Source organism: Triticum urartu, chromosome 5 (assembly GCF_003073215.2).
Source record: "Triticum urartu cultivar G1812 chromosome 5, Tu2.1, whole genome shotgun sequence".
NCBI classification, from domain to species: domain Eukaryota; kingdom Viridiplantae; phylum Streptophyta; class Magnoliopsida; order Poales; family Poaceae; genus Triticum; species Triticum urartu.
The window spans coordinates 322646334-322674212 of record NC_053026.1 but is presented as its reverse complement, the minus strand read 5'-3'; the positions used below and the strand labels follow the sequence as shown (position 1 = coordinate 322674212).

The 27879-nt window shown below is 39.3% G+C and overlaps 1 protein-coding gene across 1 annotated transcript in view; it reads left to right on the top strand.

Annotated features, from left to right (window-relative positions):
• Positions 1-26127, top strand: part of LOC125507006 — a 52663-nt gene extending 26536 nt beyond the window's left edge. Inside the window, exons 2-5 of the mRNA XM_048671709.1 lie at positions 22437-22556; positions 22652-23000; positions 23118-23168; positions 24737-26127. Coding sequence (XP_048527666.1) covers positions 22437-22556; positions 22652-23000; positions 23118-23168; positions 24737-24748 — 532 coding nt within the window. The 3' untranslated portion in view covers positions 24749-26127. The remainder of the gene's footprint in view (positions 1-22436; positions 22557-22651; positions 23001-23117; positions 23169-24736) is intronic.
• Positions 26128-27879: the final 1752 nt, after the last annotated feature.

Below are 27879 nucleotides of genomic sequence, written 5' to 3'. Positions count from 1 at the left end.
TATTGAGATACTGACGATCGAATCTCGGGCAAGTAACATACCGATGACAAAGGGAACAACGTATGTTGTTATGCGGTTTGACCGATAAAGATCTTCGTAGAATATGCAGGAACCAATCTGAGCATCCAGGTTCCGCTATTGGTTATTGACCGGAGATCTGTCTCGGTCATGTCTACATACTTCTCGAACCCGTAGGGTCCGCACGCTTAAAGTTCTGTGACGATCGGTATTATGAGTTTTTGTGTTTTGATGTACCGAAGGGAGTTCAGAGTCCCGGATATGATCACGGACAGACGAGGAGTCTCGAAATGGTCGAGACATAAAGATCAATATATTGGACGACTATGTTCGGACACCAGAAGTGTTTCGGGAGGTTTCAGACATATACCGGAGTGCCGGGGGGTTACTGGAACCCCCTGGGGAGTATATTGGGCCTAATGGGCCTTAGTGGGAGAAGAGGAGGGGCGGCCAGGGCAGCCGCGCGTCCCCCTCTAGTCCGAATTGGACAAGGAGGGGGGGCGCCCCCTTTCCTTCTCTCCTTCTCTCCCTTCATTCTCCTCTCCTACTCCTACTTGGAAGGGGGAGTCCTACTCCCGCTGGGAGTAGGACTCCTCATGGAACGCGCCATAGGATGCCGGCCCCTCCCCTCCTCCACTCCTTTATATACGGGGAGGGGGTCACCCCTAGGAGACACAACAATTGATCATTGATCTCTTAGCCATGTGCGGTGCCCCCCCCACCGTAATCCACCTCGGTCATATCATAGCGGTGCTTAGGCGAAGCCCTGCATCGGTAGCTTCATCAACACCATCACCATGTCGTCGTGCTGACGAAGATCTTCCTGGAAGCTCTACTGGATTGTGAGTTCGCGAGACGTCACCGAGCTGAACGTGTGCTGAACGCGGAGGTGTCGTATGTTCCGTACTGAGGATCGGTCGATCGTGAAGACATACGACAACATCAACCGCGTTGTCATAACACTTCCGCTTACAGTCTACGAGGGTATATAGACGACACTCTCCCCTCTCGTTACTATGCATCACCATGATCTTGCGTGTGCGTAGGAAATTTTTGAAATTACTACGTTCCCAAACAATGTTGTTATGCAGTTTGACCGATAAATATTTTCCTAGAATATGTAGGAACCAATATGAGCATCCAGGTTCCGCTATGGTTATTGACCGGATATGAGTCTCGGTCATGTCTACATAGTTCTCGAACCTTTAGGGTCCGCACGCTTAACGTTCGATGATGATATGTATTATGAGTTATGTGATTTGATGTACCAAAGGTTGTTCAGAGTCCCGGATATGATCACAGACATGATGAGGAGTCTTGAAATGGTTGAGACATAAAGATTCATATATTGGAAGGCTACATTCGGACACAGGAATGATTCGGGTCATTTCGGATAAGTTTCGGAGTACCGGGGGTTACCGAAACCCCCCCGGGAAGTTATTGGGCCTCATGGGCCTAATGGTGGAAGAGAGGAGGCAGGCCAAGGTGTGGCGCCCCCCTAGTCCAAACCGAATTGGAGTAGTTCTAGGGGGCCTGCCCCCCTTTCATTCTCTTCTTCCTCTCCTCCCTTCTTCTCATACTTGGACTAGGAAAGGGGGAAACCTACTCCTACTAGGAGGAGGACTCCCCCCTTGGGCGCGCCCCTTGTGGCCGGCCCTCCTCCTCCTCCTCCTCCCCTCCTTTATATACGGGGGAGGGGGGCACCCCATAGACACACAAGTTGATCTTTAGCCATGTGCGGTGCCCCCCTCCACAGTTTTACACCTCGGTCATATTGTCGTAGTGCTTAGGCGAAGCCCTGCGTCGGTAACTTCATCATCATTGCCAACACGCCATCGTGCTGACGAAACTCACCATCGGCCTCAGCTGGATCAAGAGTATGAGGGACGTCACCGAGCTGAATGTGTGCAGATCGCGGAGGTGTCGTGCGTTCGGTACTTGATCGGTTGGATCGTGAAGACGTTCGACTACATCAACCGCGTTACTAAACGCTTCCGCTTTCGGTCTACGAGGGTACGTAGGCACACTCTCCCCTCTCGTTGCTATGCATCTCCTAGATAGATCTTGAGTGATCATAGGATTTTTTTTTGAAATACTGCGTTCCCCAACAGTGGCATCCAAGCCAGGACTATGCGTAGATGTTTTATGCACGAGTAGAACACAAAGAGTTGTGGGTGATAATAGTCATACTTCTTACCAGCATGTCATACTTTGATTCGGCAATATTGTTGGATGGAGCGGCCCAGACCAACATTACATGACCGCGTTCATGAGACTGGTTCTACTGCCGTGCTTCGCACACATGTGGCTAGTGGGTGTCTGTAACATCCCAAAATTCTAAATTTTGGAATGTTATAATAAATAGATAGATTGATTGATTGTTTGATTGTTGCATGATTGATTGAGTGAAATTCGAAACTTTTTGAAAGTTAAATGAGAGGGAATAAAAGGACTTTCCCAAACTTTCACCTTTTTGCATTTTGATCTCCTTGAATTCAAATTCTTTTCAAATACAAAACCCTCGAGAGAAGATGGTATGACTTCTTCCATTTAATTAAATGAAAAGTGGGTTTTTGAAAAGATTTGAATTTTATTTGAAAATATTTCAAATTCAGAAACTTTAAGCAACTCAATGATTTTAATGAGAGAAGATAAAATGACTTCTTCAAAATATATGAAATACGAGTTGGAAGTTTAAAATGATCAAATTTAAACTCCATTTGAAATTATTTTCAATTTGGAGTTATTTGGATTTTATTCAAATTATTTTTCTCCAAAAATAAAATAAATGGAAAATAGGGTAAAATGATTCCCTACATCAGAAAATTGGAGAGAAATAATTTTGAAATAATTTTGGTATTTCTAAAATGATTTTTATTGAGTTTTATTGTAGAAGTAGCACTGTTTGAATTATTTGAATTTTTGTGAATCTTATTTGGCACTAGAGAAATATTCACATTGTAGAATATCTTTTTCTGAAAATTTTGATATATAATATGCCTATATAAAATTTTATTTTATTATCGTTATCCAGTTTTCTTTTTTGTTTTTATATAAAAAAGAAAAAAATCTACGCGTGCGCTTGGAACTAACCGCCGCCCATATGCGTAGCATAGCAGCAGGCCAGACCGTTTTTCTTTTGTTTTCTTTTGTCTTTTTTTATTTTATTTTCATTAATGTTTAGTTTTTCTTGAAACAAATTTCAGAAAAAATAGACTACGGAAAAAAATGCAGCCCGTGTACAGCGCGCGGCCGGCCGAGGCCTTTAGGCCCGTGCGAGGCATTAGCCTTTTTCTTCTCTATTTCGTATATTTTCGTCTACATTTAGTCCCACATTGCCTAGCCTTTGACCGTTAAACCTCTTTTCCACCTATAAATATAGATCCATAGAGCCTCCAAAAATCATCTGATTCGGGATAAATCAATATTTTGGTTTGACTAGATTCATTTAAGAAAAATATTTTTCTCCTCTCCGGTGCGACTTCTGGAAATTGTCTCTTCTCTCCGAAGTCGTCTTTTCTCTACTCCGTAGTTTATTATTTCTAGACTAATAGGATAGAATAATTAGATTATCAATTAATCTACTTATTTATACATTAGACCTTAACCGTAGCTATTTTTCTTCCGTAAAACAACTTGGTCTTGATTTTTCAAATAGCCATAACTTTTTACTCGTTAGTCCAAATCCAACGAAACCAACGCCCACCTCTTCGTTATGATCTCCTCTATCTAGTAATCCAACTTAAACATGTTTCTGAAAGCTTAAAAATTTGAATTAGATCATATTTGAATTCAAACTTCTTTTGGTCATAACTTGAGTTTTATAACTCCGATTTAGTTGATTCTTTTTGCAAATCGAAGCTCTTGACTTAAACTTTCTAATAAGGCCAAATTCACATAATTTTGGTATTGTTAGAAATTGTTTTATGTTGCAAGAGTTATTTGTTGGTTTTGATGTTTTTCGAACTGTCTTCTTCATTCTTCCCGATCTTTTGAGTAATTGCATATGTGTGGTTACTATTGCTTGCTCACGATAGATTGAACAGAGTGTGATGAGTAGAATTATCAAGAGTTATGAGTGCAAATCATCTTCATCAATAGTACAAGGCAAGTTCACACTTTGATCATATCCCTTTCATACCCAGTTTTTATGCATCAGTTTCACCCTCAAACATTGCATGGTTAGGAATTGATAACATGTGGGTATCGGGAAGTAGTTGATGAGGTAGGAACCTATTGCCCTGCATTCAAACCCTGGGAGTTACCTTTACGTTATGCTCATATTGCTATGCTATGCTCGTAGACGTGGATTGGTTTGAGAGAATTCATGACAGATGTGAGAGTTATTAATTAATGGTTCAACTTAAGGTGGAAACTTTAATACACATCTGGGTGGATTGGTTGGGGCACCCTGGAGCACCCAGTGGTTTGCCCGGGCACCTAGAGAACCCAATGTTTGCCCAAGGGGATCCCGGAGGACCCATGTGATCACCCTATGGAATGCCACCCAGGCTCAAAGGGATCATAAGATTATTCATGCTAGAAACTTCCGTGTGCAGCCACAAGCTATTATGGGCTCTAGCATAGTTGAGTAAGTTGCGTGAAGCTCTTGAAGAGATAGACTAGCAGGTAGTGGGTTGTAGGTGGTATAGTCTATCCGGAGTAAAGAGTTAATGCTTCTGAAAGACTGTGTCTCGGTCATCCGTTTCTCAAACATCATGTGGTGTGAGAAATCCAACGGAGGAGATCGAGTCTTGTGGGGAAAAGTGTGCAAACCTCTGCAGAGTGTACAAACTAATCATGGTTAGCCGTGTCCCCGGTTATGGACGTCTTGAGTATCTGGTTCTTGGATTATCATATTGATCTCATCACTCTATATAATTAATTTTGTTGGGTTGTTAACTTTTAATTTGGGATTGAGTTGGAGGAACCTTCTCAATATTTTATCAACAAACTTTGTAGTTAAATAAAATATATTCCTTTGCAGTAGGAAAAAATTGGCTTTTCGCAAAAACACTATAACCATAGAGCTTTTCCACTAGCCAAATATGCATGTAGTGATAGCTATTATTCATCATTATCCTCTGGTGTGAATTTGCCAGTACATTCAATGTAGTGACCCTTTGTGGCTGCAACATCTCATGTTGCAGGAATCTTATGACGAGTAAGTGATACGTTAGGGTTACGATTTCTACACTCAACTTTGCCGTTGGTGTTGATGGGAATCCACAACCTTTGTTACTTCCGCTATATGGATTGAGGTAATGGTATTTACGTTACTTTATACATGTGATTTACCTCTATTATAAATCCTCGAGTACTGTGTGTGTCAGCATACCGATCCAGGGATGACACTTAAGCACAGAGACTTGACCATCTGAGGTCGGGTCGCTACAAGATGGTATCAGAGCACATGTTGACTGTAGGACGTGACCCCTATAAACTGGCAAGCCCATAGGAAAGATTTTCTCCACAACTTCATTTTCGAAAAAGATCTTTTACCTCTCTTCTCTTCTGATCTTATTCAAATATTCCCTTTTAGTGAGACCATACCCCTTTTCCCTTTTGACCATGAAGATTCGACTAATGAGACCACTCCAAGAAGTACAAGATATCGGACAACTAAGACCACTTCGGAATGAAGAGGATTTTATCGTGCATTATAATAATGGAAATTGCAATGATTGAAGACTCCGAAGACTAGGAGAATTTGAAGGCCCTATAGAATTTGTAGATTTGTATGACCTAGGAAGGCTACCCTATTGGAATTTTTCAGACTATGGAAGCCGTCAATACCCGAGCTCAAGGTGTATCGGAGAAAGACCGGAACATGGAGCATGAGAACTCAAAGTTTTGTCAAGAAAACCCTAAGGCAGGAGATATCAACTATGGAAGATAGCTCATGGCAATGACAAGGGATGAAACATGATTATCCATGATGTCATCGCCACTAATACTATGGTCACCGAGCTAAGCTAAGCATGCATTTCTTCGGAAGGATTGGATGGTAGAAGGCTGATGGAGCATCTATCAGCAAAAGATGAAGTTTTAACCTTATCTGGTGTATCACCAAGATCTGGAGTAGTACATCAAGAATTTTAAGATGGAGCTCCAGGAAGCCGTATTAGACAAGGAAGCATTTCGTGAAGAACTCAGGAACCAGAAGCTGAAAGTAGCCAAGCTGGAGGAGCTACAACCTCGAGATACCGAAGATTTGTCAGGAACTGAAGGACAGTAGGACCATGGTTCATGTCAAGGATGTTGAAATCCAGAAGTTGGAACGCAACTCCAAAAATATTAAAGGACATCACGATAGACTTTGCGACGACAGAGATGATCTGGCAAAAGAATTTGAGAAGGACAAGCACGATCGGAAGAAAGCCATCGGAGACATGAGCAAGACTTGAAGAGTCTGGTGATTTTGAAGATTTATTGACCTTTAGAAGACCAAACCCCTGTTATATACCTACGTTAGATACGACGATTGTGAGCTATCATTTGTTTGATGTTTTTCCGACAGCCACAAAATAAAAATTTGTCTCTTCAAAACTATTGTTTGCATTGTGTGAATCCCTCTCTATCGCTTTTATCTCACCCCAAAACCCATGGACCCAATAGAGGATGAATGGAGATGAGCTTGTATTTTCTGGACCGATGAGTCAGTTGGAGACAGACCGATGGATTCAGAACATGGAGGATCACATGAAGAATAACCCTATAGCCGGAAAGGATATGGCCCAGCATTCTCTTCAAGTGCTTTAAAAGAGGTGCTGCTACTTGGTGGAGGATGTACCAAACCATCAATGGATGGCAAGGAGTAACCACTTGGAAAGATTTTAAGTTGACTCTGCTAAAGTCTCAGTTTGTGTCCCAGAAATTGAAGCCTTATGGAAAGGATATGAAGAAACCTTGTGCATGCAAGCTTTGTGGAGAAATAGGACACAACCATAAAGAACACAAGGATGAATGCCCTAACTGTGAAGGAAGTAGTTGTTGTGGAGAAATAGGACACAACCATAAAGAACACAACCATAGGGTTACGATTTCTACACTCAACTTTGCCGTTGGTGTTGATGGGAATCCACAACCTTTGTTACTTCCGCTATATGGATTGAGGTAATAGTATTTACGTTACTTTATACATGTGATTTACCTCTGTTATAAATCCTCGAGTACTGTGTGTGTGTCAGCATACCGATCCAGGGATGACACTTAAGCACAGAGACTTGACCGTCTGAGGTCGGGTCGCTACAGTGTTTGTTTCTCCAACTTTAGTTGAATCGAGTGTGACTACGCCCGGTCCTTGTTGAAGGTTAAAACATCACACTTGACGAAAAATTGTTTTGGTTTTTGATGCGTAGGTAAGAACGGTTCTTGCTAAGCCCGTAGCAGCCACGTAAAACTTGCAACAAAAAAAGTAGAGGACGTCTAACTTGTTTTTGCATGCCATGTTGTGATGTGATATGGTCAAGACGTGATTATATAAATTGTTGTATGAGATGATCATGTTTTGTAACAAAGTTATCGGCAACTGGCAGGAGCCATATGGTTGTCGCTTTATTGTATGAAATGCAATCGCCATCTAATTGCTTTACTTTATCACTAAGTGGCAGCGATAGTCGTGGAAGCAATAGTTGGCGAGACGACAATGATGCTACGATGGAGATCAAAGTGTCAAGCTGGTGACGATGGTGATCATGACGGTGCCTTGAAGATGGAGATCCAAGGCACAAGATGATGATGGCCATATCTTATATTGATTGCATGTGATGTTTATCTTCTATGCATCTTATTTTGCTTAGTACGGCGGTAGAATTATAAGATGATCTCTCACTAAATTCAAGGTATAAGTGTTCTCCCTGAGTATGCACCGTTGCTATAGTTCGTCGTGCCGAGACACCATGTGATGATCGGGTGTGATAAGCTCTACGTTCACATACAATGGGTGCAAGCCAGTTTTGCACAAGCAGACTACTCAGGTTAAACTCGATGAGCCTTGCATATGCAGATATGGCCTCGGAACACTGAGACCGAAAGGTCGAGTGTGAATCATATAGTAGATATGATCAGCATAGTGATGTTCACCATTGAAAACTTCTCCATCTCACGTGATGATCGGACATGGTTTAGTTGATATGGATCACGTGATCATTTAGATGACTAGAAGGATGTCTATCAACTGGGAATTCTTAAGTAATATGATTAATTGCACTTTAATTTATCATGAACTTAGTACCTGATAGTATTTTGCATGTCTATGTTGTTGTAGATAAATGACCCGTGCTTTTGTTCCTTTGAATTTTAATGCGTTCCTAGAGAAAGCTAAGTTGAAAGATGATGGTAGCAACTACACGGACTGAGTCCGTAACTTGAGGATTATCCTCATTGCTGCACAGAATAATTATGCCCTAGAAGCACCGCTAGGTGCAAAGCCCGCTGCATGCGCAACACCAGATGTTATGAACGTCTGGAAGAGCAAAGCTGATGACTACTCGATAGTTCAGTGTGCCATGCTTTACGGCTTAGAATCAAGACTTCAATGACATTTTGAATGTCATGGAGCATATGAGATGTTCCAGGAGTTGAAGTTAATATTTCAAGCAAATGCCCGAATTGAGAGATAAGAAATCTCAAATAAGTTCTATAGCTGCAAGATGGAGGAGAATAGTTCTGTCAGTCAACATATACTCAGAATGTCTGGCACCACAACCACTTGACTCAACTGGGAGTTAATCTCCCTGATGATAGTGTCATTGATAGAGTTCTTCAATCACTGCCACCAAGCTACAAAAGCTTCATGATGAACTATAATAAGCAAGGGATGGATAAGACAATTCCCGAGCTCTTCACAATGCTTAAAGCTGCGGAGGTAGAAATCAAGAAGGAGCATCAAGTGTTGATGGTCAACAAGACCACTAGTTTCAAGAAGAAGGGCAAAGGGAAGAAGGAGAACTTCAAGAAGAACGGCAAGCAAGTTGCTGCTCAAGTGAAGAAACCCAAGTCTGGACCTAAGCCTGAGACTGAGTGCTTCTACTGCAAAGGGACTGGTCACTGGAAGCGGATCTGCCCCAAGTATTTGGCAGATAAGAAAGATGGCAAAGTGAAAGGTATATTTGATATACATGTTATTGATGTGTACCTTACTAATGCTCGCATTAGCGCCTGGGTATTTGATACTGGTTTTGTTGCTCATATTTGCAACTCGAAACAGGGGCTACGGATTAAGCGAAGATTGGCTAAGGACGAGGTGACCATGCGCGTGGGAAATGGTTCCAAAGTCAATGTGATCGCGGTCGGCACGCTACATCTACATCTACCTTCGGGATTAGTTTTAGACCTGAATAATTGTTATTTGGTGCCAGCGTTAAGCATGAACATTATATCTGGATCTTGTTTGATGCGAGACGGTTATTCATTTAAATCAGAGAATAATGGTTGTTCTATTTATATGAGTAATATCTTTTATGGTCATGCACCCTTGATGAGTGGTCTATTTTTATTGAATCTCGATAGTAGTGATACACATATTCATAGTATTGAAGCCAAAAGATATAAGTTTAATAATGATTATGCAACTTATTTGTGGCACTGCCGTTTAGGTCATATTGGTGTAAAGCGCATGAAGAAACTCCATGCTGATGGGCTTTTGGAATCACTCCATCCCGAGAGAGATTAGGGCTTGACGGCGGCTCCGTATCGTAAAACACGATGAATCCTTCTCCCTCATTTTTTCTCCCCGAACGTGAATATATAGAGTTGGAGTTGAGGTCGGTGGAGCATCAGGGAGCATCACGGAGGAGTGTCCTTTGGGTGCCACTGGTTGGCGATTTCCTCCGGTTCCCACTGATAAACGGACTGACGTTGAGGATCAAGTGGTGGCTCCGTCTTAGGCTGTGGAGCTGATGTCAGGCTCGAGTATGCATGAATGGCCTTCGGCAAAACAAGGTACGTGCCTGAAAATATGTTGAACAAAGGGGGACCAGGCAAGGTAATAGTCTCAAAGTAATTTTATCAAATATCAGTCTATATTTAAGCATCTTCTTCTTATCTTAACAATAAAATCATGTGCTACCATACTCTTATAATCTAGAAATATAGGAGGCAACAACTTTTCATCTTTCTCATAATGCCTAATAGGTATGTTAAAGTGTGCAGCAAGGCGCGAGGCAAAGATGCCTCCAAAGACGGGACCCTTTGTACGGTTCAGATTTAACCGTTTAGCAACAATAGCGCCTAAACTAAAAGTGGTATCACGAAACAAAGCATGGCGCAAAATAACAATATCAGGGGCACTAAGGTTTCCACTATTCCCGCGACCAATTAAGCATCTACTAGCAAATATTGCAAAGTAACATCGAACAGGAAAATGTATGCTAGTAATTCTTGCATCGAAAACCTTCCTCGTTTCCCCTACAACAATCATATCAATAAACCCCTCCACATCATTACGATGTGGTTCCTCTATACTGCCCTCAAAGGGTATCTTACAAACCCGACAAAAATCATAAAGTGACATCTCCTTAACCTCATCATATAAATGAAATTCCACTGGAGGTAGTGATTTCTTAGCATGAAAGTAAAAAATTTGCACGAAAATATTAGTGGGGCGGAGATACTATTTGTGCTGGTCATGGAGGAAGCCGGTGAGGCCTGCATTCTCAGCCAAGTAATAAAAATCATCATGAATCCCGGCTGCTCTCAAGAACTCATCACAAGGCCATTCGCACAGCCGAACCTCCGCAGTGCGAGGGAGATTATATTTGGGCTTATTATTCTCTTCACTTTTCTTATCCTTCGAGCTTCGGCTCGAAGAGCCCCTCAACAATCTCTTCATCATTTCCTCTGAAAAATTTCTGAAATTTTTAGTAACTCAAAATAAAAGTGAACCAAACTCAACAAGATTGATAGCAACTACTCCCACAAGTGCCTAGAGGCCATATCATACAATAAAACTACTTTGGACCACATAAATTTGGCATGCGAGCTCAAGAATAGGGTCACCTAAGCAGCAAAAATTTGCAATAAATAAAGCACTAGAACAAAAACTAATTGGACCATTGGAGGAGTCACATACTGAAGAACAATCCCTCAAAGCAGTTTTGTGAATGGAGCTTTGAGCAAGGAGATCGAAAATGGCAGCAAGATGAGCTAGAACTCGGGTTTGAGCTGGTGGCGGATTTTTTTTCTGGAGGAAGATGAAGTGTGTGGCTGCAACAATAAATGGAGGGGGGCCACGTGGGGTCCACGAGGCAGGGGCACGCCTCAGGGGTGGGCGCGCCCTCCACCCTCATGGGCACATGGTGGGTCCCCCTGGTGTGTTCTCAGTGCCAATAATTCTTAAATATTTTAGAAAAAATCATATTAAATTTTCAGGACATTTAGAGAACTTTTATTTTTGGGGTATTTTTTATTGCAAGGATAATTCAGAAAACAGACAGAAAATACTATTTTTGCTTTATTTAAACTAAATAACAGAAAGTAAAAGGAGGGCATAGATAGTTGTGTTTTCTAACTTCATCCATCTCATGCTCATCAAAAGGAATCCATTAACAAGGTTGATCAAGTCTTGTTAACAAACTCTTTTCGAATAACATGAAACTAGAAAATTTTCGAATAACACTAGGTTACCTCAACGGGGATATGCATTTCCAGGACAATAAGAATATCATATTTCTTCCTGACAGTAGGAAGAGGAAATTCAAAACCTCCAATAGTAATCATTGAAGTTTTTCCAATAGAATTTATACGATGGACTTGAGGTTGTTTCCTTGGAAAGTGTACCGTATGCTCATTACCATTAACATGAAAAGTGACATTGCCTTTGTTGCAATCAATAACAGCCCCTGCAGTATTCAAAAAGAGTCTACCAAGAATAATAGACATACTATCGTCCTCGGGAATATCAAGAATAACAAAGTCCATCAAAATAGTAACGTTTGCAACCACAACAAGCACATCCTCACAAATACCGGCAGGTATAGCAGTTGATTTATCAGCCTTTGCAAAGATATTTCAGTAGGTGTCAACTTATTCAAATCAAGTATACAATATAAAGAGAGAGGCATAACACTAACACCGGCTCCAAGATCACATAAAGCAGTTTTAACATAGTTTCTTTTAATGGAGCATGGTATAGTTGGTACTCCTGGATCTCCAACTTTCTTTGGTATTCCACCCTTAAAAGTATAATTAGCAAGCATGGTGGAAATTTCAGCTTCCGGTATCTTTCTTTTATTTGTAACAATATCTTTCATATACTTAGCATAAGGATTCATTTTAAGCATATCAGTCAAACGCATGAGCAAAAAATAGGTCTAATCATTTCAGCAAAGCGCTCAAAATCCTCATCATCCTTTTTCTTGGATGGTTTAGGAGGAAAAGGCATGGGTTTCTGAACCCATGGTTCTCTTTATTTACCATGCTTCCCAGCAACGGGTCTCTCTTATCATAACGTTGATTCTTTGATTGTGGGTTATCAAGATCAACAGCAGGTTCAATCTCTACATCATTGTCATTGCTAGGTTGAGCATCAACATGAACATCATCATTAACATTATCACTAGGTTCATGTTCTTTACCAGATTGTGTTTCAGCATCAGAAATAGAAATATCATTGGGATTCTCAGGTATGTCAACAACAGGTTCACTAGAAGCATGCAAAGTCCTATCATTTTTCTTTTTCTTCCTTTTAGAAGGACTAGGTGCATCAACATTAGTTCTCTGAGAATATTGCTCAATTTTATTAGGGTTGCCCTCAAGATACAAAGGTTCCTGAGTCATTTTACCCCCTCTAGTCACCACTCTAAAAGCATTATCATTTTTCTTATTATTTAATTCATTGAGCAAATCATTCTAAGCTTTAAGTACTTGTTCCACTTGAGTGGTAACCATAGAAGCATGTTTACTAACAAGTTTAAGTTCACCTTTAACTCTAGACATATAATCACTCAAGTGTTCAATCATATAAGCATTATGTTTCAATTGTCTCCCAACATAACAATTGAAGTTTTCTTGTTTAACCATAAAGTCATCAAACTCATCCAAGCATTGGCTAGCAATTTTAGTAGACAAGATTTCACATTTATCAAATCTATAGAGAGAATTTACCTTTACTACCTGTGTCGGGTTATCAAGACCATGTATTTCTTCAATAGGTGGTAAATTCTTAACATCTTCAGCTTTAATACACTTTTCTTTCATAGATTTCTTTGCCTCTTGCATATCTTCAGGACTGAGAAATAGAATACCCCTTTTCTTCGAAGTTGGCTTAGGCGTTGGTTCAGGAAGTGTCCAATCATTTTCATTACTCAACATATTATTCAATAGCAATTCAACTTGATCAATAGTTTTTTCCCTGAAAACACAACCAGCACAACTATCCAGGTGGTCTCTGGAAGCATTAGTTAGTCCATTATAAAAGATATCAAGTATTTCATTTTTCTTGAGAGGATGATCATGCAAAGCATTAAGTAACCGGAGAAGCCTCCCCCGAGTTTGTGGGAGACTCTCTTCTTCAATTTGCACAAAATTCTATATTTCCCTTAAGGCAGCTTGTTTCTTATGAGCAGGGAAATATTTAGCAGGGAAGTAATAAATCATATCCTGAGGACTACGCACACAACCAGGATCAAGAGAATTAAACCATATTTTAGCATCACCCTTTAATGAGAACGGAAACAACCTAAGGATAAAGTAATAGTGAGTTTTCTCATCATTAGTGAACATGGTGGCTATATCATTTAATTTAGTAAGATGTGCCACAACAGTTTCAGATTCATAGCCATAAGAAGGACCAGATTCAACCAAAGTAATTAACTCAGGATCGACAGAGAAATCATAATCCTTATCGGTGATACAGATAGGTGAAGTAGCAAAAGCAGGGTCATATTTCATTCTAGCATTCAAAGACATTTCTTTCAGCTTAGCTAACAGTTTCTTAAGATCATATCTATCATTGCAAGCTAAAAAGAATCTAGCAGTTTCTTCATCCATAACATAACCCTCAGGCACAACAGGCAATTCATATCTAGGGGGAGAATCTTCATTATCACTTTCATCAATATTATCAGTTTCAATAATTTCATTCTCTCTAACCCTAGCAAGTTGTTCATCAAGAAATTCACCTAGTGGCACAATATTATCAAGCATAGAAGTGGTTTCATCATAAGCATCATGCAAAGCAGAAGTGGCATCATCGATAACATGCGACATATTAGAATGAATAACAGGAGTAGGTGTCACAAGTTTACTCATAACAGAAGGTGAATCAAGTGCAGAGCTAAATGGCAGTTTGTTACCTCCCCTTGTAGTTGAGGGAAAAATCTTGGTTCTTTCATCTTTCAAGTTCTTCATAGTGATCAGAAGATATAAATCCCAAGTGACTCAAAGAATAGAGCTATGCTCCCCGGCAACGGCGCCAGAAAATAGTCTTGATAACCCACAAGTATAGGGGATCGCAACAATTTTTGAGGGTAGAGTATTCAACCCAAATTTATTGATTCGACATAAGGGGAGCCAAAGAATATTCTCAAGTATTAACAGTTGAGTTGTCAATTCAACTACACCTGAAAGACTTAATATCTGCAACAAAGTATTTAGTAGCAAAGTAATATGATAGTAGCGGTAATGGTAGCAAAAGTAACCGTAGTAGTTTTGTAGTGATTGTAACAGTGGCAACGGAAAAGTAACTAAGAAAAGATCAATATGTGAAAAGCTCGTAGGCAATGGATTAGTGATGGATAATTATGTCGGATGCGATTCCTCATGCAACAGTTATAACATAGGGTGACACAGAACTAGCTCCAGTTCATCAATGTAATGTAGGCATGTATTCCGAACATAGTCATACATGCTTATGGAAAAGAACTTGCATGACATCTTTTGTCCTACCCTCCCGTGGCAGCGGGGTCCTATTGGAAACTAAGGGATAGTAAGGCCTCCTTTTAATAGAGTACCGGAATAAAGTATTAACACTTAGTGAATACATGAACTCCTCAAACTACGGTCATCACCGGTAAGTATCCCAATTATTGTCACTTCGGGGTTAACGGATCATAACACATAATAGGTGACTATAGACTTGCAAGATAGGATCAAGAACTCACATATATTCATGAAAACATAATAGGTTCAGATCTCAAATCATGGTACTCGGGCCCTAGTGACAAGCATTAAGCATAGCAAAGTCATAGAAACATCAATCTCGGAACATAATGGATACTAGGGATCAAACCCTAACAAAACTAACTCGATTATATGATAAATATCATCCAACCCATCACTGTCCAGCAAGCCTACGATGGAATTACTCACGCACGGCGGTGAGCATGATGAAATTGGTGATGGAGGAAGGTTCATGATGACGATGGCAACGGATTCACCTCTCTAGAGCCCCGAACGGACTCCACATCAGCCCTCCTAAGAGAGATTAGGGCTTGGCGGCGGCTTCGTATCGTAAAACGTGATGAATCCTTCTCCCTCATTTTTTCTCCCCGAACGTGAATATATAGAGTTGGAGTTGAGGTCGGTGGAGCATCAGGGGGCCCACGAGGCAGGGGGTGCGCCCCAGGGGGGTGAGCGTGCCTCCCACCCTCGTGGACAGGGTGTGGGCCCCTGACGTTGATTCTTTCGCCAGTATTTTTTATATATTCCAAAAATATTCTCCATGAAGTTTCAGGTCATTCCAAGAACTTTTATTTCTGCACAAAAATAAGACCATGGCAATTCTGCTGAAAACAGCGTCAGTCCGGGTTAGTTCCATTCAAATCATGCAAGTGAGAGTCCAAAACAAGGTCAAAAGTGTTTGGAAAAGTAGATACGATGGAGACGTATCAGACCTCGATGAAGCTGCTAATATATTGGGCATCAAGATCTATAGAGATAGATCAAGACGCCTAATTGGACTTTCACAAAGCACATACCTTGATGAAGTTTTTAAGAAGTTCAAAATGGATCAAGCAAAGAAAGGGTTCTTGCTTGTGTTACAAGGTGTGAAGTTGAGTCAGACTCAATGCCCGACCACGGCAGAAGATAGAGAGAAAATGAAAGTCATTCCCTATGCCTCAGCCATAGGTTCTATCATGTATGCAATGTTGTGTACCAAACCTGATATGTGCCTTGCTATTAGTGTAGCAGGGAGGTACCAAAGTAATCCAGGAGTGGATCACTGGACAGTGGTCAAGAACATCCTGGAATACCTGAAAAGGACTAAGGATATATTTCTCGTTTATGGAGGTGATAAAGAGCTCATCATAAACGGTTACGTCGATGCGAGCTTTGACACTGATCTGGATGACTCTAAGTCACAAACCGGATACATATTTTTATTGAATGGTGGAGCTGTCAGTTGGTGCAATTCTAATCAGAGCGTCGTGGCGGGATCTACGTGTGAAGCAGAATACATAGCTGCTTCGGAAGCAGCAAATGAAGGAGTCTGGATGAAGGAGTTCATATCCGATCTAGGTGTAATACCTAGTGCATCGGGTCCAATGAAAATCTTTTGTGACAATACTGGTGCAATTGCCTTGGCAAAGGAATCCAGATTTCACAAGAGAACCAAGCACATCAAGAGACGCTTCAATTCCATCCACGATCAAGTCAAGGAGGGAGACATAGAGATTTGCAAGATACATACGGATCGGAATGTTGCAGACCCGTTGACTAAGCCTCTCTCACGAGCAATACATGATCAACACCAAGACTCCATGGGTGTTAGAATCGTTACCGTGTAATATAGATTATTGACTCTAGTGCAAGTGGGAGACTAAAGGAAATATGCCCTAGAGGAAATAATAAAGTTGTTATTTATATTTCCTTATATCATGATAAATGTTTATTATTCATGCTAGAATTGTATTAAGAAAAAACTTAGTACATGTGTGAATACATAGACAAACAGAGTGTCCCTAGTATGCCTCTACTTGACTAGCTCGTTAATCAAAGATGGTTAAGTTTCCTAGCCATGGACATGTGTTTTCATTTGATGAACAGGATCACATCATTAGCGAATGATGTGATGGACTAGACCCATCCGTTAGCTTAGCACTATGATCGTTTAGTTTATTGCTATTGCTTTCTTCATGACTTATACATGTTCCAATACTATGAGATTATGCAACTCCCGAATAATGGAGGAACACCTTGTGTGCTATCAAACGTCACAACTTAACTAGGTGATTATAAAGATGCTCTACAGGTGTCTCCGATGGTGTTTGTTGAGTTGGCATAGATCGAGAGTAGGATTTTTCACTCCGTGATACGTCTCCAATGTATCTATAATTTATGAAGTATTCATGCTATTATATTATTTGTTTTGGATGTTTATGGGCTTTACTAAACACTTTTATATTATTTTTGGGACTAACCTATTAACCGGAGGCCCGGCCCAAATTGTTGTTTTCTTGCCTATTTAAGTGTTTCGAAGAAAAGGAATATCAAACGGAGTCCAAACGGTATGAAACCTTCGGGAGAGTTATTTTTGGAACGGAAGAAATCCAGGAGACTTGGAGTAGACGTCAGGGAAGCTTCGAGGAAGCTACGAGGTAGGGAGGCGCGCCCTACCCCCTGGGCGCGCCCCCACCCTCGTGGGCCCCTTGTAGTTCCCCTGGCCGACTTCTTTCGCCTATATATGTCCATATACCCTAAAAACATCAGGGAACACAATAGATCGGGAGTTACGCTGCCGCAAGCCTCTGTAGCCACCAAAAACTAATCGGGACCCTGTTCTGGCACCCTACCGGAGGGGGGGGGGATCCATCACCGGTGGCCATCTTCATCATCCCGGCGCTCTCCATGACGAGGAGGGAATAGTTCACCCTCGGGGCTGAGGGTATGTACCAATAGCTATGTGTTTGATCTCTCTCTCTCTTGTTCTTGATTCAGTACGATCTTGATGTATCGCGAGCTTTTCTATTATAGTTGGATCTTATGATGTTTCTCCCCCTCTATACTCTTGTGATGGATTGAGTTTTCCCTTCGAAGTTATCTTATCAGATTGAGTCTTTAAGGATTTGAGAACATTTGATGTATGTCTTGCATGTGCTTATATACGGTGACAATGGGATATTCATGTGATCCACTTGATGTATGTTTTGGTGATCAACTTGCGGGTTCCGTAACATTGTGAACTTATGCATAGGGGTTGGCACACTTTTCATCTTGACTCTCCGGTAGAAACTTTGGGGCACTCTTTGAAGTACTTTGTGTTGGTTGAATAGATGAATCTGAGATTGTGTGATGCATATCGTATAAACATACCCACGGATACTTGAGGTGACATTGGAGTATCTAGGTGACATTAGGATTTTGGTTGATTTGTGTCTTAAGGTGTTATTCTAGTACGAACTCTATGATAGATCGAACGGAAATAATAGCTTCATGTTATTTTACTATGAACTCTTGAATAGATCGATCACAAAGGATAACTTTGAGGTGGTTTCATACCCTACCATAATCTCTTCGTTTGTTCTCCGCTATTAGTGACTTTGGAGTGACTCTTTGTTTTATGTTGAGGGATAGTTATATGATCCAATTATGTTATTATTGTTGAGAGAACTTGCACTAGTGAAAGTATAAACCCTAGGCCTTGTTTCCTAGCATTGCAATACTGTTTGTGCTCACTTTTATGATTAGTTATCTTGCTGTTTTTATATTTTTCAGATTACAAAAACCCATATCTACCATCCATATTGCACTTGTATCACCATCTCTTCGCCGAACTAGTGCACCTATACAATTTACCATTATATTGGGTGTGTTGGGGACACAAGAGACTCTTTGTTATTTGGTTGCAGGGTTGCTTGAGAGAGACCATCTTCAACCTACGCCTCCCATTGATTGATAAACCTTAGGTCATCCACTTGAGGGAAATTTGCTACTGTCCTACAAACCTCTGCACTTGGAGGCCCAACAACGTCTACCAGAAGAAGGTTGCGAAGTAGACATCAAGCTCTTTTCTGGCGTCGTTGCCGGGGAGGTGAGTGCTTGAAGGTACCTCTTTAGATCTTTCAATTGAATCCTTTAGTTTCTTATTTTATCACTAGTTTAGTCTATAAAAGAAAACTAAAAAATGGAATTAAGGCTGCCTCATATGCTTCATCTTTTTAATGTCTTTCTTGAAAACAAGGATTTTGATAATTGTGCCAAAGTGTTAGAAGAAGAATGTATTAAAATGTTTGGCACTAAATATTTGGATGATGAGCATGATTGCAATGTTGATAGTATGAATTCTTTGAATATAGGTGATGCTAATGATATGCAAAGCCACAAGTTTGGGGATGCTATGTTTGATGAAGATGATATTTTTTGTCCCCCAAGTTTTGATGAGAAAATTTATTTTGATGATAGCATGCCTCCTATTTATGATGATTATATTGATGAAAGTGGGTTTGGAAGAGTGTCAACTTTAGGAAGTAAGGATCCCACTATTTTGGAGGGTGTTTAATATTATTGTGATCATTATGTAATTAGGTTTGGAGAGGTCATGACTTTAGTTAATGTTAATCCCATTATTTTGGAAGGGTGTCAACTTTGCATACATGTGGATCGTGTTAAGAATATGTTTTGTGATAGCTATATTGTTAAATTTTCTTATGATCCTACATGTAATTATTATGAGGGAGGAATATATGCTTGTAGGAGTTGCAATAATATCAAGTTTCCTCTCTATGTGTTGAAAATCTTGAAGTTATCCTTGTTTTACCTTCCTATGCAAGTTGATTCTTGTTCCCACAAGTTGTTTGCTCACAAAATCCCTATGCGTAGGAAGTGGGTTAGACTTAAATGTGCTAGTCATATTCTTCATGATGCTCGCTTTATGTTTCAATTCTTATCTTTTATGTGAGTATCATTGAAATCATCATGCCTAGCTAGGGGCGTTAAACGATAGCGCTTGTTGGGAGGCGACCCAATTTTATTTTTGTTCTTTGCTTTTTGCTCCTGTTCACTAATAAATAATTCATCTAGCCTTTGTTTAGATGTGGTTTTATGCTTTTAATTAGTCTTTGTGCCAAGTAGAACCTTTGGGAAGACTTGGGGAAAGTCTTTATGATCTTGCTGTAAAAAACAGAAACTTTAGCGCTCACGAGATTTGCTGCTATGTTTTATTGATGAGTTATATTTAGTTAATTATTTTTGCATATGATTAATAGATAAATTTCTCACGTCCAGAAATTTATTTTATAATTTTGGGGGTTCCAGAAGTATTCGAAACCTACATATTACTACAGACTGTTCTGTTTTTTACAGATTCTGTTTTTCGTGTGTTGTTTGCTTATTTTGATGAATCTATGGCTAGTAATAAAGTTTATGAACCATAGAAAAGTTGGAATATAGTAGGTTTAACACCAATATAAATAAAGAATGAGTTCATTACAGTACCTTAAAGTGGTGGTTTGTTTTCTTATACTAACGGAGCTTACGAGTTTTCTGTTAAGTTTTGTGTTGTGAGGTTTTCAAGTTTTGGGTAAGATTCGATGGACTATGGAATAAGGAGTGGTAAGAGACTAAGCTTGCATGCCTGCAGGTCGACTCTAGAGGATCCCCGGGTACCGAGCTCGAATTCGCCCTATAGTGAGTCGTATTACAATTCACTGGCCGTCGTTTTACAACGTCGTGATCGGTAACTTTACTTGGAGCTATATTTTTACTCACCACATGATAGCCTTTACTATGTTAGGATTTATTATGTTTGGAGCATCAATTTATTATGTTAGGATTTTCTTGATATTATTTAGAACAATGTTTTGTATATTTTATTTCAATAAAAGTGGCACTGATAGCATTTACTATGCCTATTTTACAAGTCTACATGTTGCTGTTTGAAAACACAAAGTTTACCGCTGTTGCAAAAATTCCCTAGAAAAGTCAGAATGTGATAAAATGTTGAAACCTTTTTCATAATAAGCTCTGATAAATTTACTACAGTAGGAATTTTCTTTCATAATTTTTGGAGCAAGGGAAGTATGGATCTTGCTGCATTCTTCACAGACTGTCCTGTTTAGGCAGATTATTGTTATGTTTTCATTGTTTGCATATGTTTGCTTGTTTAATGATTCCATTTGAGGATAGGACTATTAAATATGCGGAGGCATTTAGTATGAAATGTTGATTAATAATTTTAGTGATTTGCTACAGAAGAGTATGATAAGATTTTTGCATTGGTTTATACTAACCTATCTCACAAGTCCTTGTTGAGTTTTGTGTGGATGAAGCTTTTAAGATTTAGGAAAACCACGATATGAAAGGAATTAAGGAGACACAAATGCTCAAGCTTGGGGATGCCCAAGGCATCCCAAGATAATATTTCAAGAAGTCTCAAGCGTCTAAGTTTGGGTATGCCCCGGTTGGCATCCCACCTTTCTTTTGCAACAACTATCGGTTAGTATCGGTTGATCCTAAGTTTTTGCTTCTTCACATGATGTTTGCTATTCTTAGATGTCATTTTATTTTGTTTCGCTTGCTGTTTGAATAAAGTATCAAGATCTGAAATTATTAAATGGGAGAGTCTTCACATAGCTAAATAATTATTTAACTACTCATTGATCTTCACTTATATCTTTAGGAGTAGTTTGTTATTCATTCACGTGCTTCACATATATCCTATGAGTAAATGGTTGAATGAATTAAATATAATAAATCTGAAATTATATATGTTTCATATGCTTATCCCATGGGGAGTAATGACTTCACATATAAGAAGTAGAGGTGGTAAATATATTGAAGGTTAGCAAACATTGTATTGGTCACGTGAACAATTCATGAAAGAATATTGAGGGAAGAGAGATTTCACATATAAATATACTATCTTAGACATCTTTTGTAATTGTGATCACTCATTAAAATATGACATGCTAAAAGGTTGATGTTGGACAATGAAGACAATGTAATGGGTTATGTTTTCTTATATATATGAAATAAAGTATATTGTCGTGGATCATCCAACATGATGAGCTTGCCTTTTTCCCTCATGCTAGCCAAATTCTTTGCACCAAGTAGAGATACTACTTGTGCTTCCAAACATCCCTTAAACGAGTATTGCCATGAGAGTCCGCCATAACTACCTATGAATTGAGTAAGATCCTTCAAGTAAGTTGTCATCAGTGCATGCAATAAAAATCTATCTATCTATACCTATACTAATTACAGACTCCCAAGAAATTATCATGTTAATCAGTAATTAGGAGCCGTTAATCCGGTGAGTCCAGATTATTACAGTGTAGATTCGATTAAAATTTTGCTTTCGTTGTGATAAAAAAGCTCCAAAACCTAAAACACGATTAGCAATCTTTTATCTCTTTCATTCACGTAAAAAAACTCCAAAGCAGTCCACCTAAAACACGACTAGCAATCTTTATCTCTTTCATTCACGACAAAGAAACTATATCTATTCATCTATGTCTCCTTCCATATAAAAATAAAAGGAAAAAAACATGTCGCCTTTTCTTCAGCCCTGAGCAGCCGCGCCGCCAGAGCTCGCGAACCTTGCCGCCACCTCGACTCCTCCGTGTCCGGTGCGCCGCTGGAGCATCCGTCGCCTGCCGGTGAGCTCACCAGTGAGCAGCAGCCGCCCTCCTGCCTTGCCTTTTTCCTGTCCTTCCCTGCTCCTCTCTCACCTCTCTCTGCCTTGCCTCCACAGGGACATCGGGACGTCGCCGGCATGCGGAACGAAGCCGCCCCAACTGGATCCACGCCCCGCCATCGCCCGCTCTCCCGCCATCCTTCCTCACCTCGAATTGGTCGCCGGTAGACGTCGTTGCCAGATCCTAGCTTGGTCGCCCGCTGGAAGATCCAGCACCCTATGCCTTGCCACATCGCGCCTCTCACCGTCGAGGGCGGCAGGAACGACGGAGTCATGCATGTGTCGGCTCCTATGTGGTGCGTGTGGAGCCACCGGCTCGCGGAACGGCTGCAGGCCTGGAGCGCCCCCTGCCTCGAGCGGCACGCATGCATGGTTGGTGGTCGAGACATCAGAGGAGCTTCAGCAGGTGGCGTTGATCCAAAATTACTCCTTCCAGTACAACGTTCCCCAATGCAAAGTGTCCCTTTATTTCCCCTGCCCAGCTCCAATCTTGATCCTTCCATGTTTGATGTAATGTGTACAGAGAAACAAGGCCGCCGAGCCAAATTTGGTGAACCAGGCTGCCAAGTTTGAGGTAAAAAAACTCAGCAGGGAAGTATCTATCTTGAATTTTCTGCACTACATAAATTTACCCATAGAATATATCTCTGATAGTACCCTGTCCAAAATGTTAGTGCTATTTCTGTAATTTTGCAAGCCGAATTTGTGCCAAGTGCATTGCTTAATATATCTCTAATAGTATATGTCCATTGCTATTTCCGAGATCTTCCATCAATTTCTATTACAACAGAAAAATGATCCCTGTCACATATATAGTATCCACTGGGAAATCATGATTCATGGGCAGCTGATATATACAATGGTTGATAACAATTACTTTAGGGTCTCCATTCTACTATTTTTTACATACTCAACAAATTTGTGACATCTTATCTGGTAGAGAAAACAGTCCGAGATATTCTGTTCTTACCTACACATAATTCCATATTGCTGACTTAGCATTCAACATGATTCAGTTTCTAGCCTGTATACATTAGTATTATTATGAGACACCTAAATTTTTTTTGGGCTTTTAGTTTCAGTTATAGTCATGGACTGGGCACAATTCACAGAATAAGAAAATGTATCAAGCATTAATTTTATATGCGTGAAGCATTTTACAATGAAACGTTATTCAGATCTCTCTTTCAGATCTCTCTTTCAGATCTCTCTTCCATGAAAATTCTAAACATTATTCAGTACTGAGGACCAAATTTAGAAAATTCTAAACGAGTGGTGAGTTCAATCAGATGAAAAATTATAGGTCAAACATGAAAGGATGCACATTCGTTTTTGAAGTTGAAAATAACGTTTCATGAAGCAAACTTGAGGTATCAATCAAGTCTCACTTTTTTTATTTGTATAATTGGTTGACATATGAGATGCCTTAGGCTGTCTCACAGTGATACTCATGATTTTTTGTTGTGCAAAAAAAACCTACAGTACAAGAAATTATAAGAAGTAAATAGCATCAAAAGGAAACCATCGTTGCTTTTTTGGATGGAAATAGGTGATATCTATTAAGCAATAATAGGGTTAGGAATGATGGTTGCTGATAACTATACATTTTTTTGGATAGTCATATACCTGGATGTCATCCTTCAAACACGAATACCTGAATTCTTATAGCACATAAATGATATTGTTTAGTTCTCCTTTCTATTATCTCTTTTGCGTCATGGTATATCTGTTATCGAGAATGATGCTCAGAAAATTCTTCGTTCCATGCCAAATGACATTTTGTTTCGACTTGATAACACTAGGTAACATGGTGGATGTTGCAACACACAACAGTTAAACTGTAGCGACATAGATATATGAAAGGGCAAATCATCTTAGCTATAGTGTATGGAAAAAAGAGCATAGATTAATGATGTTGAGAGCTAGCTCTTGCCGCATTACCATCTATCTATAGCTTTCAAGGACCAGTAATTGTACGATTGTATCATGTGATTGGTACTACAAAATTGACAATCTTTGTGTATTAATATCTTAATTTCAAGATGAATTGGAGAAGGGAGTCTGCTCTATGTTTTGTAATCTGTTAGTCAATGTGTAAATCTGGTATTGATGTACAGTTATTAAGAAAGTTTTCTTTTACAGATATTCTGCTAATGATAGGAAGCATGGTTTAAAACTGCTCTGGCTAGAGTTGTATGCTTTGTGACTGAAGACTAGAGCCTTGTGTCATGGTGACTTGCAGCCACTCCTGATGGTCCTACCACCCAGCTTTTACTCTCTCGAATTTCCTTATTTTTCATATTAACACTGGTATTGGGGTCAATCTATGTTGTTTACTGCTCTAATCAAGCTATTGCTAGGATTCCATGTTTCCTACATTGTATTATACTGATCCTTAGTAATTCAACCTACATTGTATTATACTGGTCATTAGTGGAATGTTGATTCTGTGATAATCTTAATACATCCATGGCTGTTGAGGAAATAGGGAAATGTATAAACTGGTGAAATATCACACATTAACCTCCTCTTAGATCTGGACTAAGATCATATGGGTTCGGCCGTGCATGTCCATACACAGTGCATTGGGTTAATGTGCCTGAAGCGTAAGGACTCATTACATATTAACGAAGTGCACATGTTGAGTTAAAAAAGTGTACATTTGTTTTTTCTATTACGAAACATTTGACTATGTTTTGTTTTGATCTTAATCAAAATGGTACAGAAGCAAGTCAAGGTTTAGTTACTGTAATTTTACTTACTGTTATTTCCACTCTGTTCTCTACAAGAAAAATAAATTATGGATAAATTGCAGTGATAAGCTATCAAAAAGAGACGTACATTTACTTATATTGCTCAATATTCAATTGATCGATTAGTTTTTAGTTACAAAAGTGTGATGTTTCAAAACTGAAAAACGAACTATCGGTTTAGTAACTAATTACAAAACACAACTAAGCATGGAAAGAAGTAGCTAATTGTTTTGGCATCACCTACTTATGTAATATCTATTCCCGTATGCACATTTCTTTATCTTTTCCAGTTATGTGACATGATTGTCTGAAGTTTAATGCAACCCTCGAAATGTTTCTTGACTAAATGTCTAAATTTAGTACAACTAGGATTTTCTTTATGAGGTTGCATCAGTATATTATACTGGGCTTTTGATTCAAATACAAATTTCTCCAACTATCTTTTGTGCCCGGTGTAGTCTCTTCCTCGCGTTGGGGAATTCAGATGGTTATCAGAATCAATTGGGGCATGCTATCAACAACATCACTATTCACATGGTTGAGGTGGAAAAGCAGCTAAGCCAGACGGTGACCTCGCCCTGGAGATGGAGGCGAGCCGCAGAGGGCCTTGCTACGACATTGTGAAGGAAATCAATAATTACTTATTTCCAGTTTGTTGTTTTATAATCGGTAGCACCTGTATTTACTCAATAAACGAGAAAGTCCCATGCATTGCTCATGATCCCCTTTTATGGGGTTGTAATCTTGATGAAGAAAGAAATGTATATTTCCATTGTAAAATGTTTCTTTGCCCTTTGGTGGTCTGGCCATGCAAAACACTCAATTATTAATGAGCATATTTTCTCTTCGCTACTACACAACATATGTTGCTTTACTTTGGTGTTGTTAACCAAACTCTTCTCAACTGAGCTGAGAGCATGCCGAATTTAATAAAAAATCCAATACTGATTTGATTCAGAAGCATTTAGGAAGTGCATACAATTTGATGAGCATGGCAATGCTCAAAGTGTATTATTTAAATTTCTTCAATTGCATTCATGTGTGATAAAAAATTGGAGTTTGTTTATGATGATATTATTACTAGCCCGTGCAGGTGCACGGGTGGGTGTGCCCAATATTGTGACTGGGACAATGTGGTGGAGACAAATTACCAGACTATATATGACCACATGCTAACAACGATTATTTATCCTTCCAAGCCTGCAGTCTAACCAAGGTGTTAAGATTTAAGACCCTCCAACTAATGTCTTTATATACCACGGATGTGACATTTCTAAACAAGCCATACTCAAGTTGTTGTATATTATTTTATACATAAATCCTTCCGATTTTAACCTCTTAGACAGGACTCATGAGTTTGCTACGTTTCTCTTATTTCCTACCGAAAGAAACAAATAGCATTGCTAACAGGAATGATCCCATAGGACATATATCTTGAAATACTTATTTGATGCATTTTAACAATGTTTTCTTTCTTTCAGGGATGAACCTGTTGCAGGCTACTGTGTAAAAATAATCATCAGACCAGTGTTTTGAGTAGTGAAGTTTGAATAACAGGGGACATGATTTAGTACAAGTTTCACATTATTATATTTTAATCATTGTTAATTTCATGCACGGACGTAATAATTACAAATTTATATGTACATGGCATCAGTAAAATCTGGTGTCGCTTACAAAAATGGATAACCATGGACACGGTTCTTTACAACCTTTCATTTTTATTGCAGCTTTGCTTTTCACCAATGACCTATTGAGACGATAATTAAGGTGATTTTTGTGCTGCTTAATTTTTATTTTAAAACTACATGTGTATTCCATCATTGTGTTGCAGGCAAATAAAGAGAATTGCAGGATTATTTCTCAAGATCGACGATACACAAACAAGGCATATGTGGCAGTGGTTACACATATATCTTCCACGTACATAAATTGCCAAATATATGACATGCACCAGGAGAAAACTATTTCAGTTATTTTTGGTTTTTAGTTACACAACGCCGGTGAGTATGATTTTGCTCCCCAATACATAATATTAGGACTTTTTTCTGTAATAAAATGATCAAGTTTTGAACATATATTTCCTAATACCTCAGATGACATTTAATATATGGTAGAACAAGAGTAAATAAATCACAAAATAATTGAGATTAATGCTTCGTCTACTATTTAATTTTTGATGTGTACAGGTTAGCTGTTTCATGAATTTACTACAACATCTTTTAGCATATTTCGGTTATTGGTCCATGGTTTTTTCCCATACTTAGGCTTTTTTGTTTGAACTATGTGAAAATTCTAAGTTAGTTCCGCCATGGGGATTGAACATCTTACATCCTTACATCATCTTCAAATTTTATTTTTTTGAGGTTATTATCAGATTTTATGACAAGGAATTAAATGTAAGCCGTTTTTAGTTTCTTTATAACAACATTTACAAAACCGGCCGAGTAAAGTTCAATCAGGTAGGCCACGGCTACCATCCTCCATTCGGTTTCACTAACATTTAATCAGGGCTTGCATATTTTCTTTCAA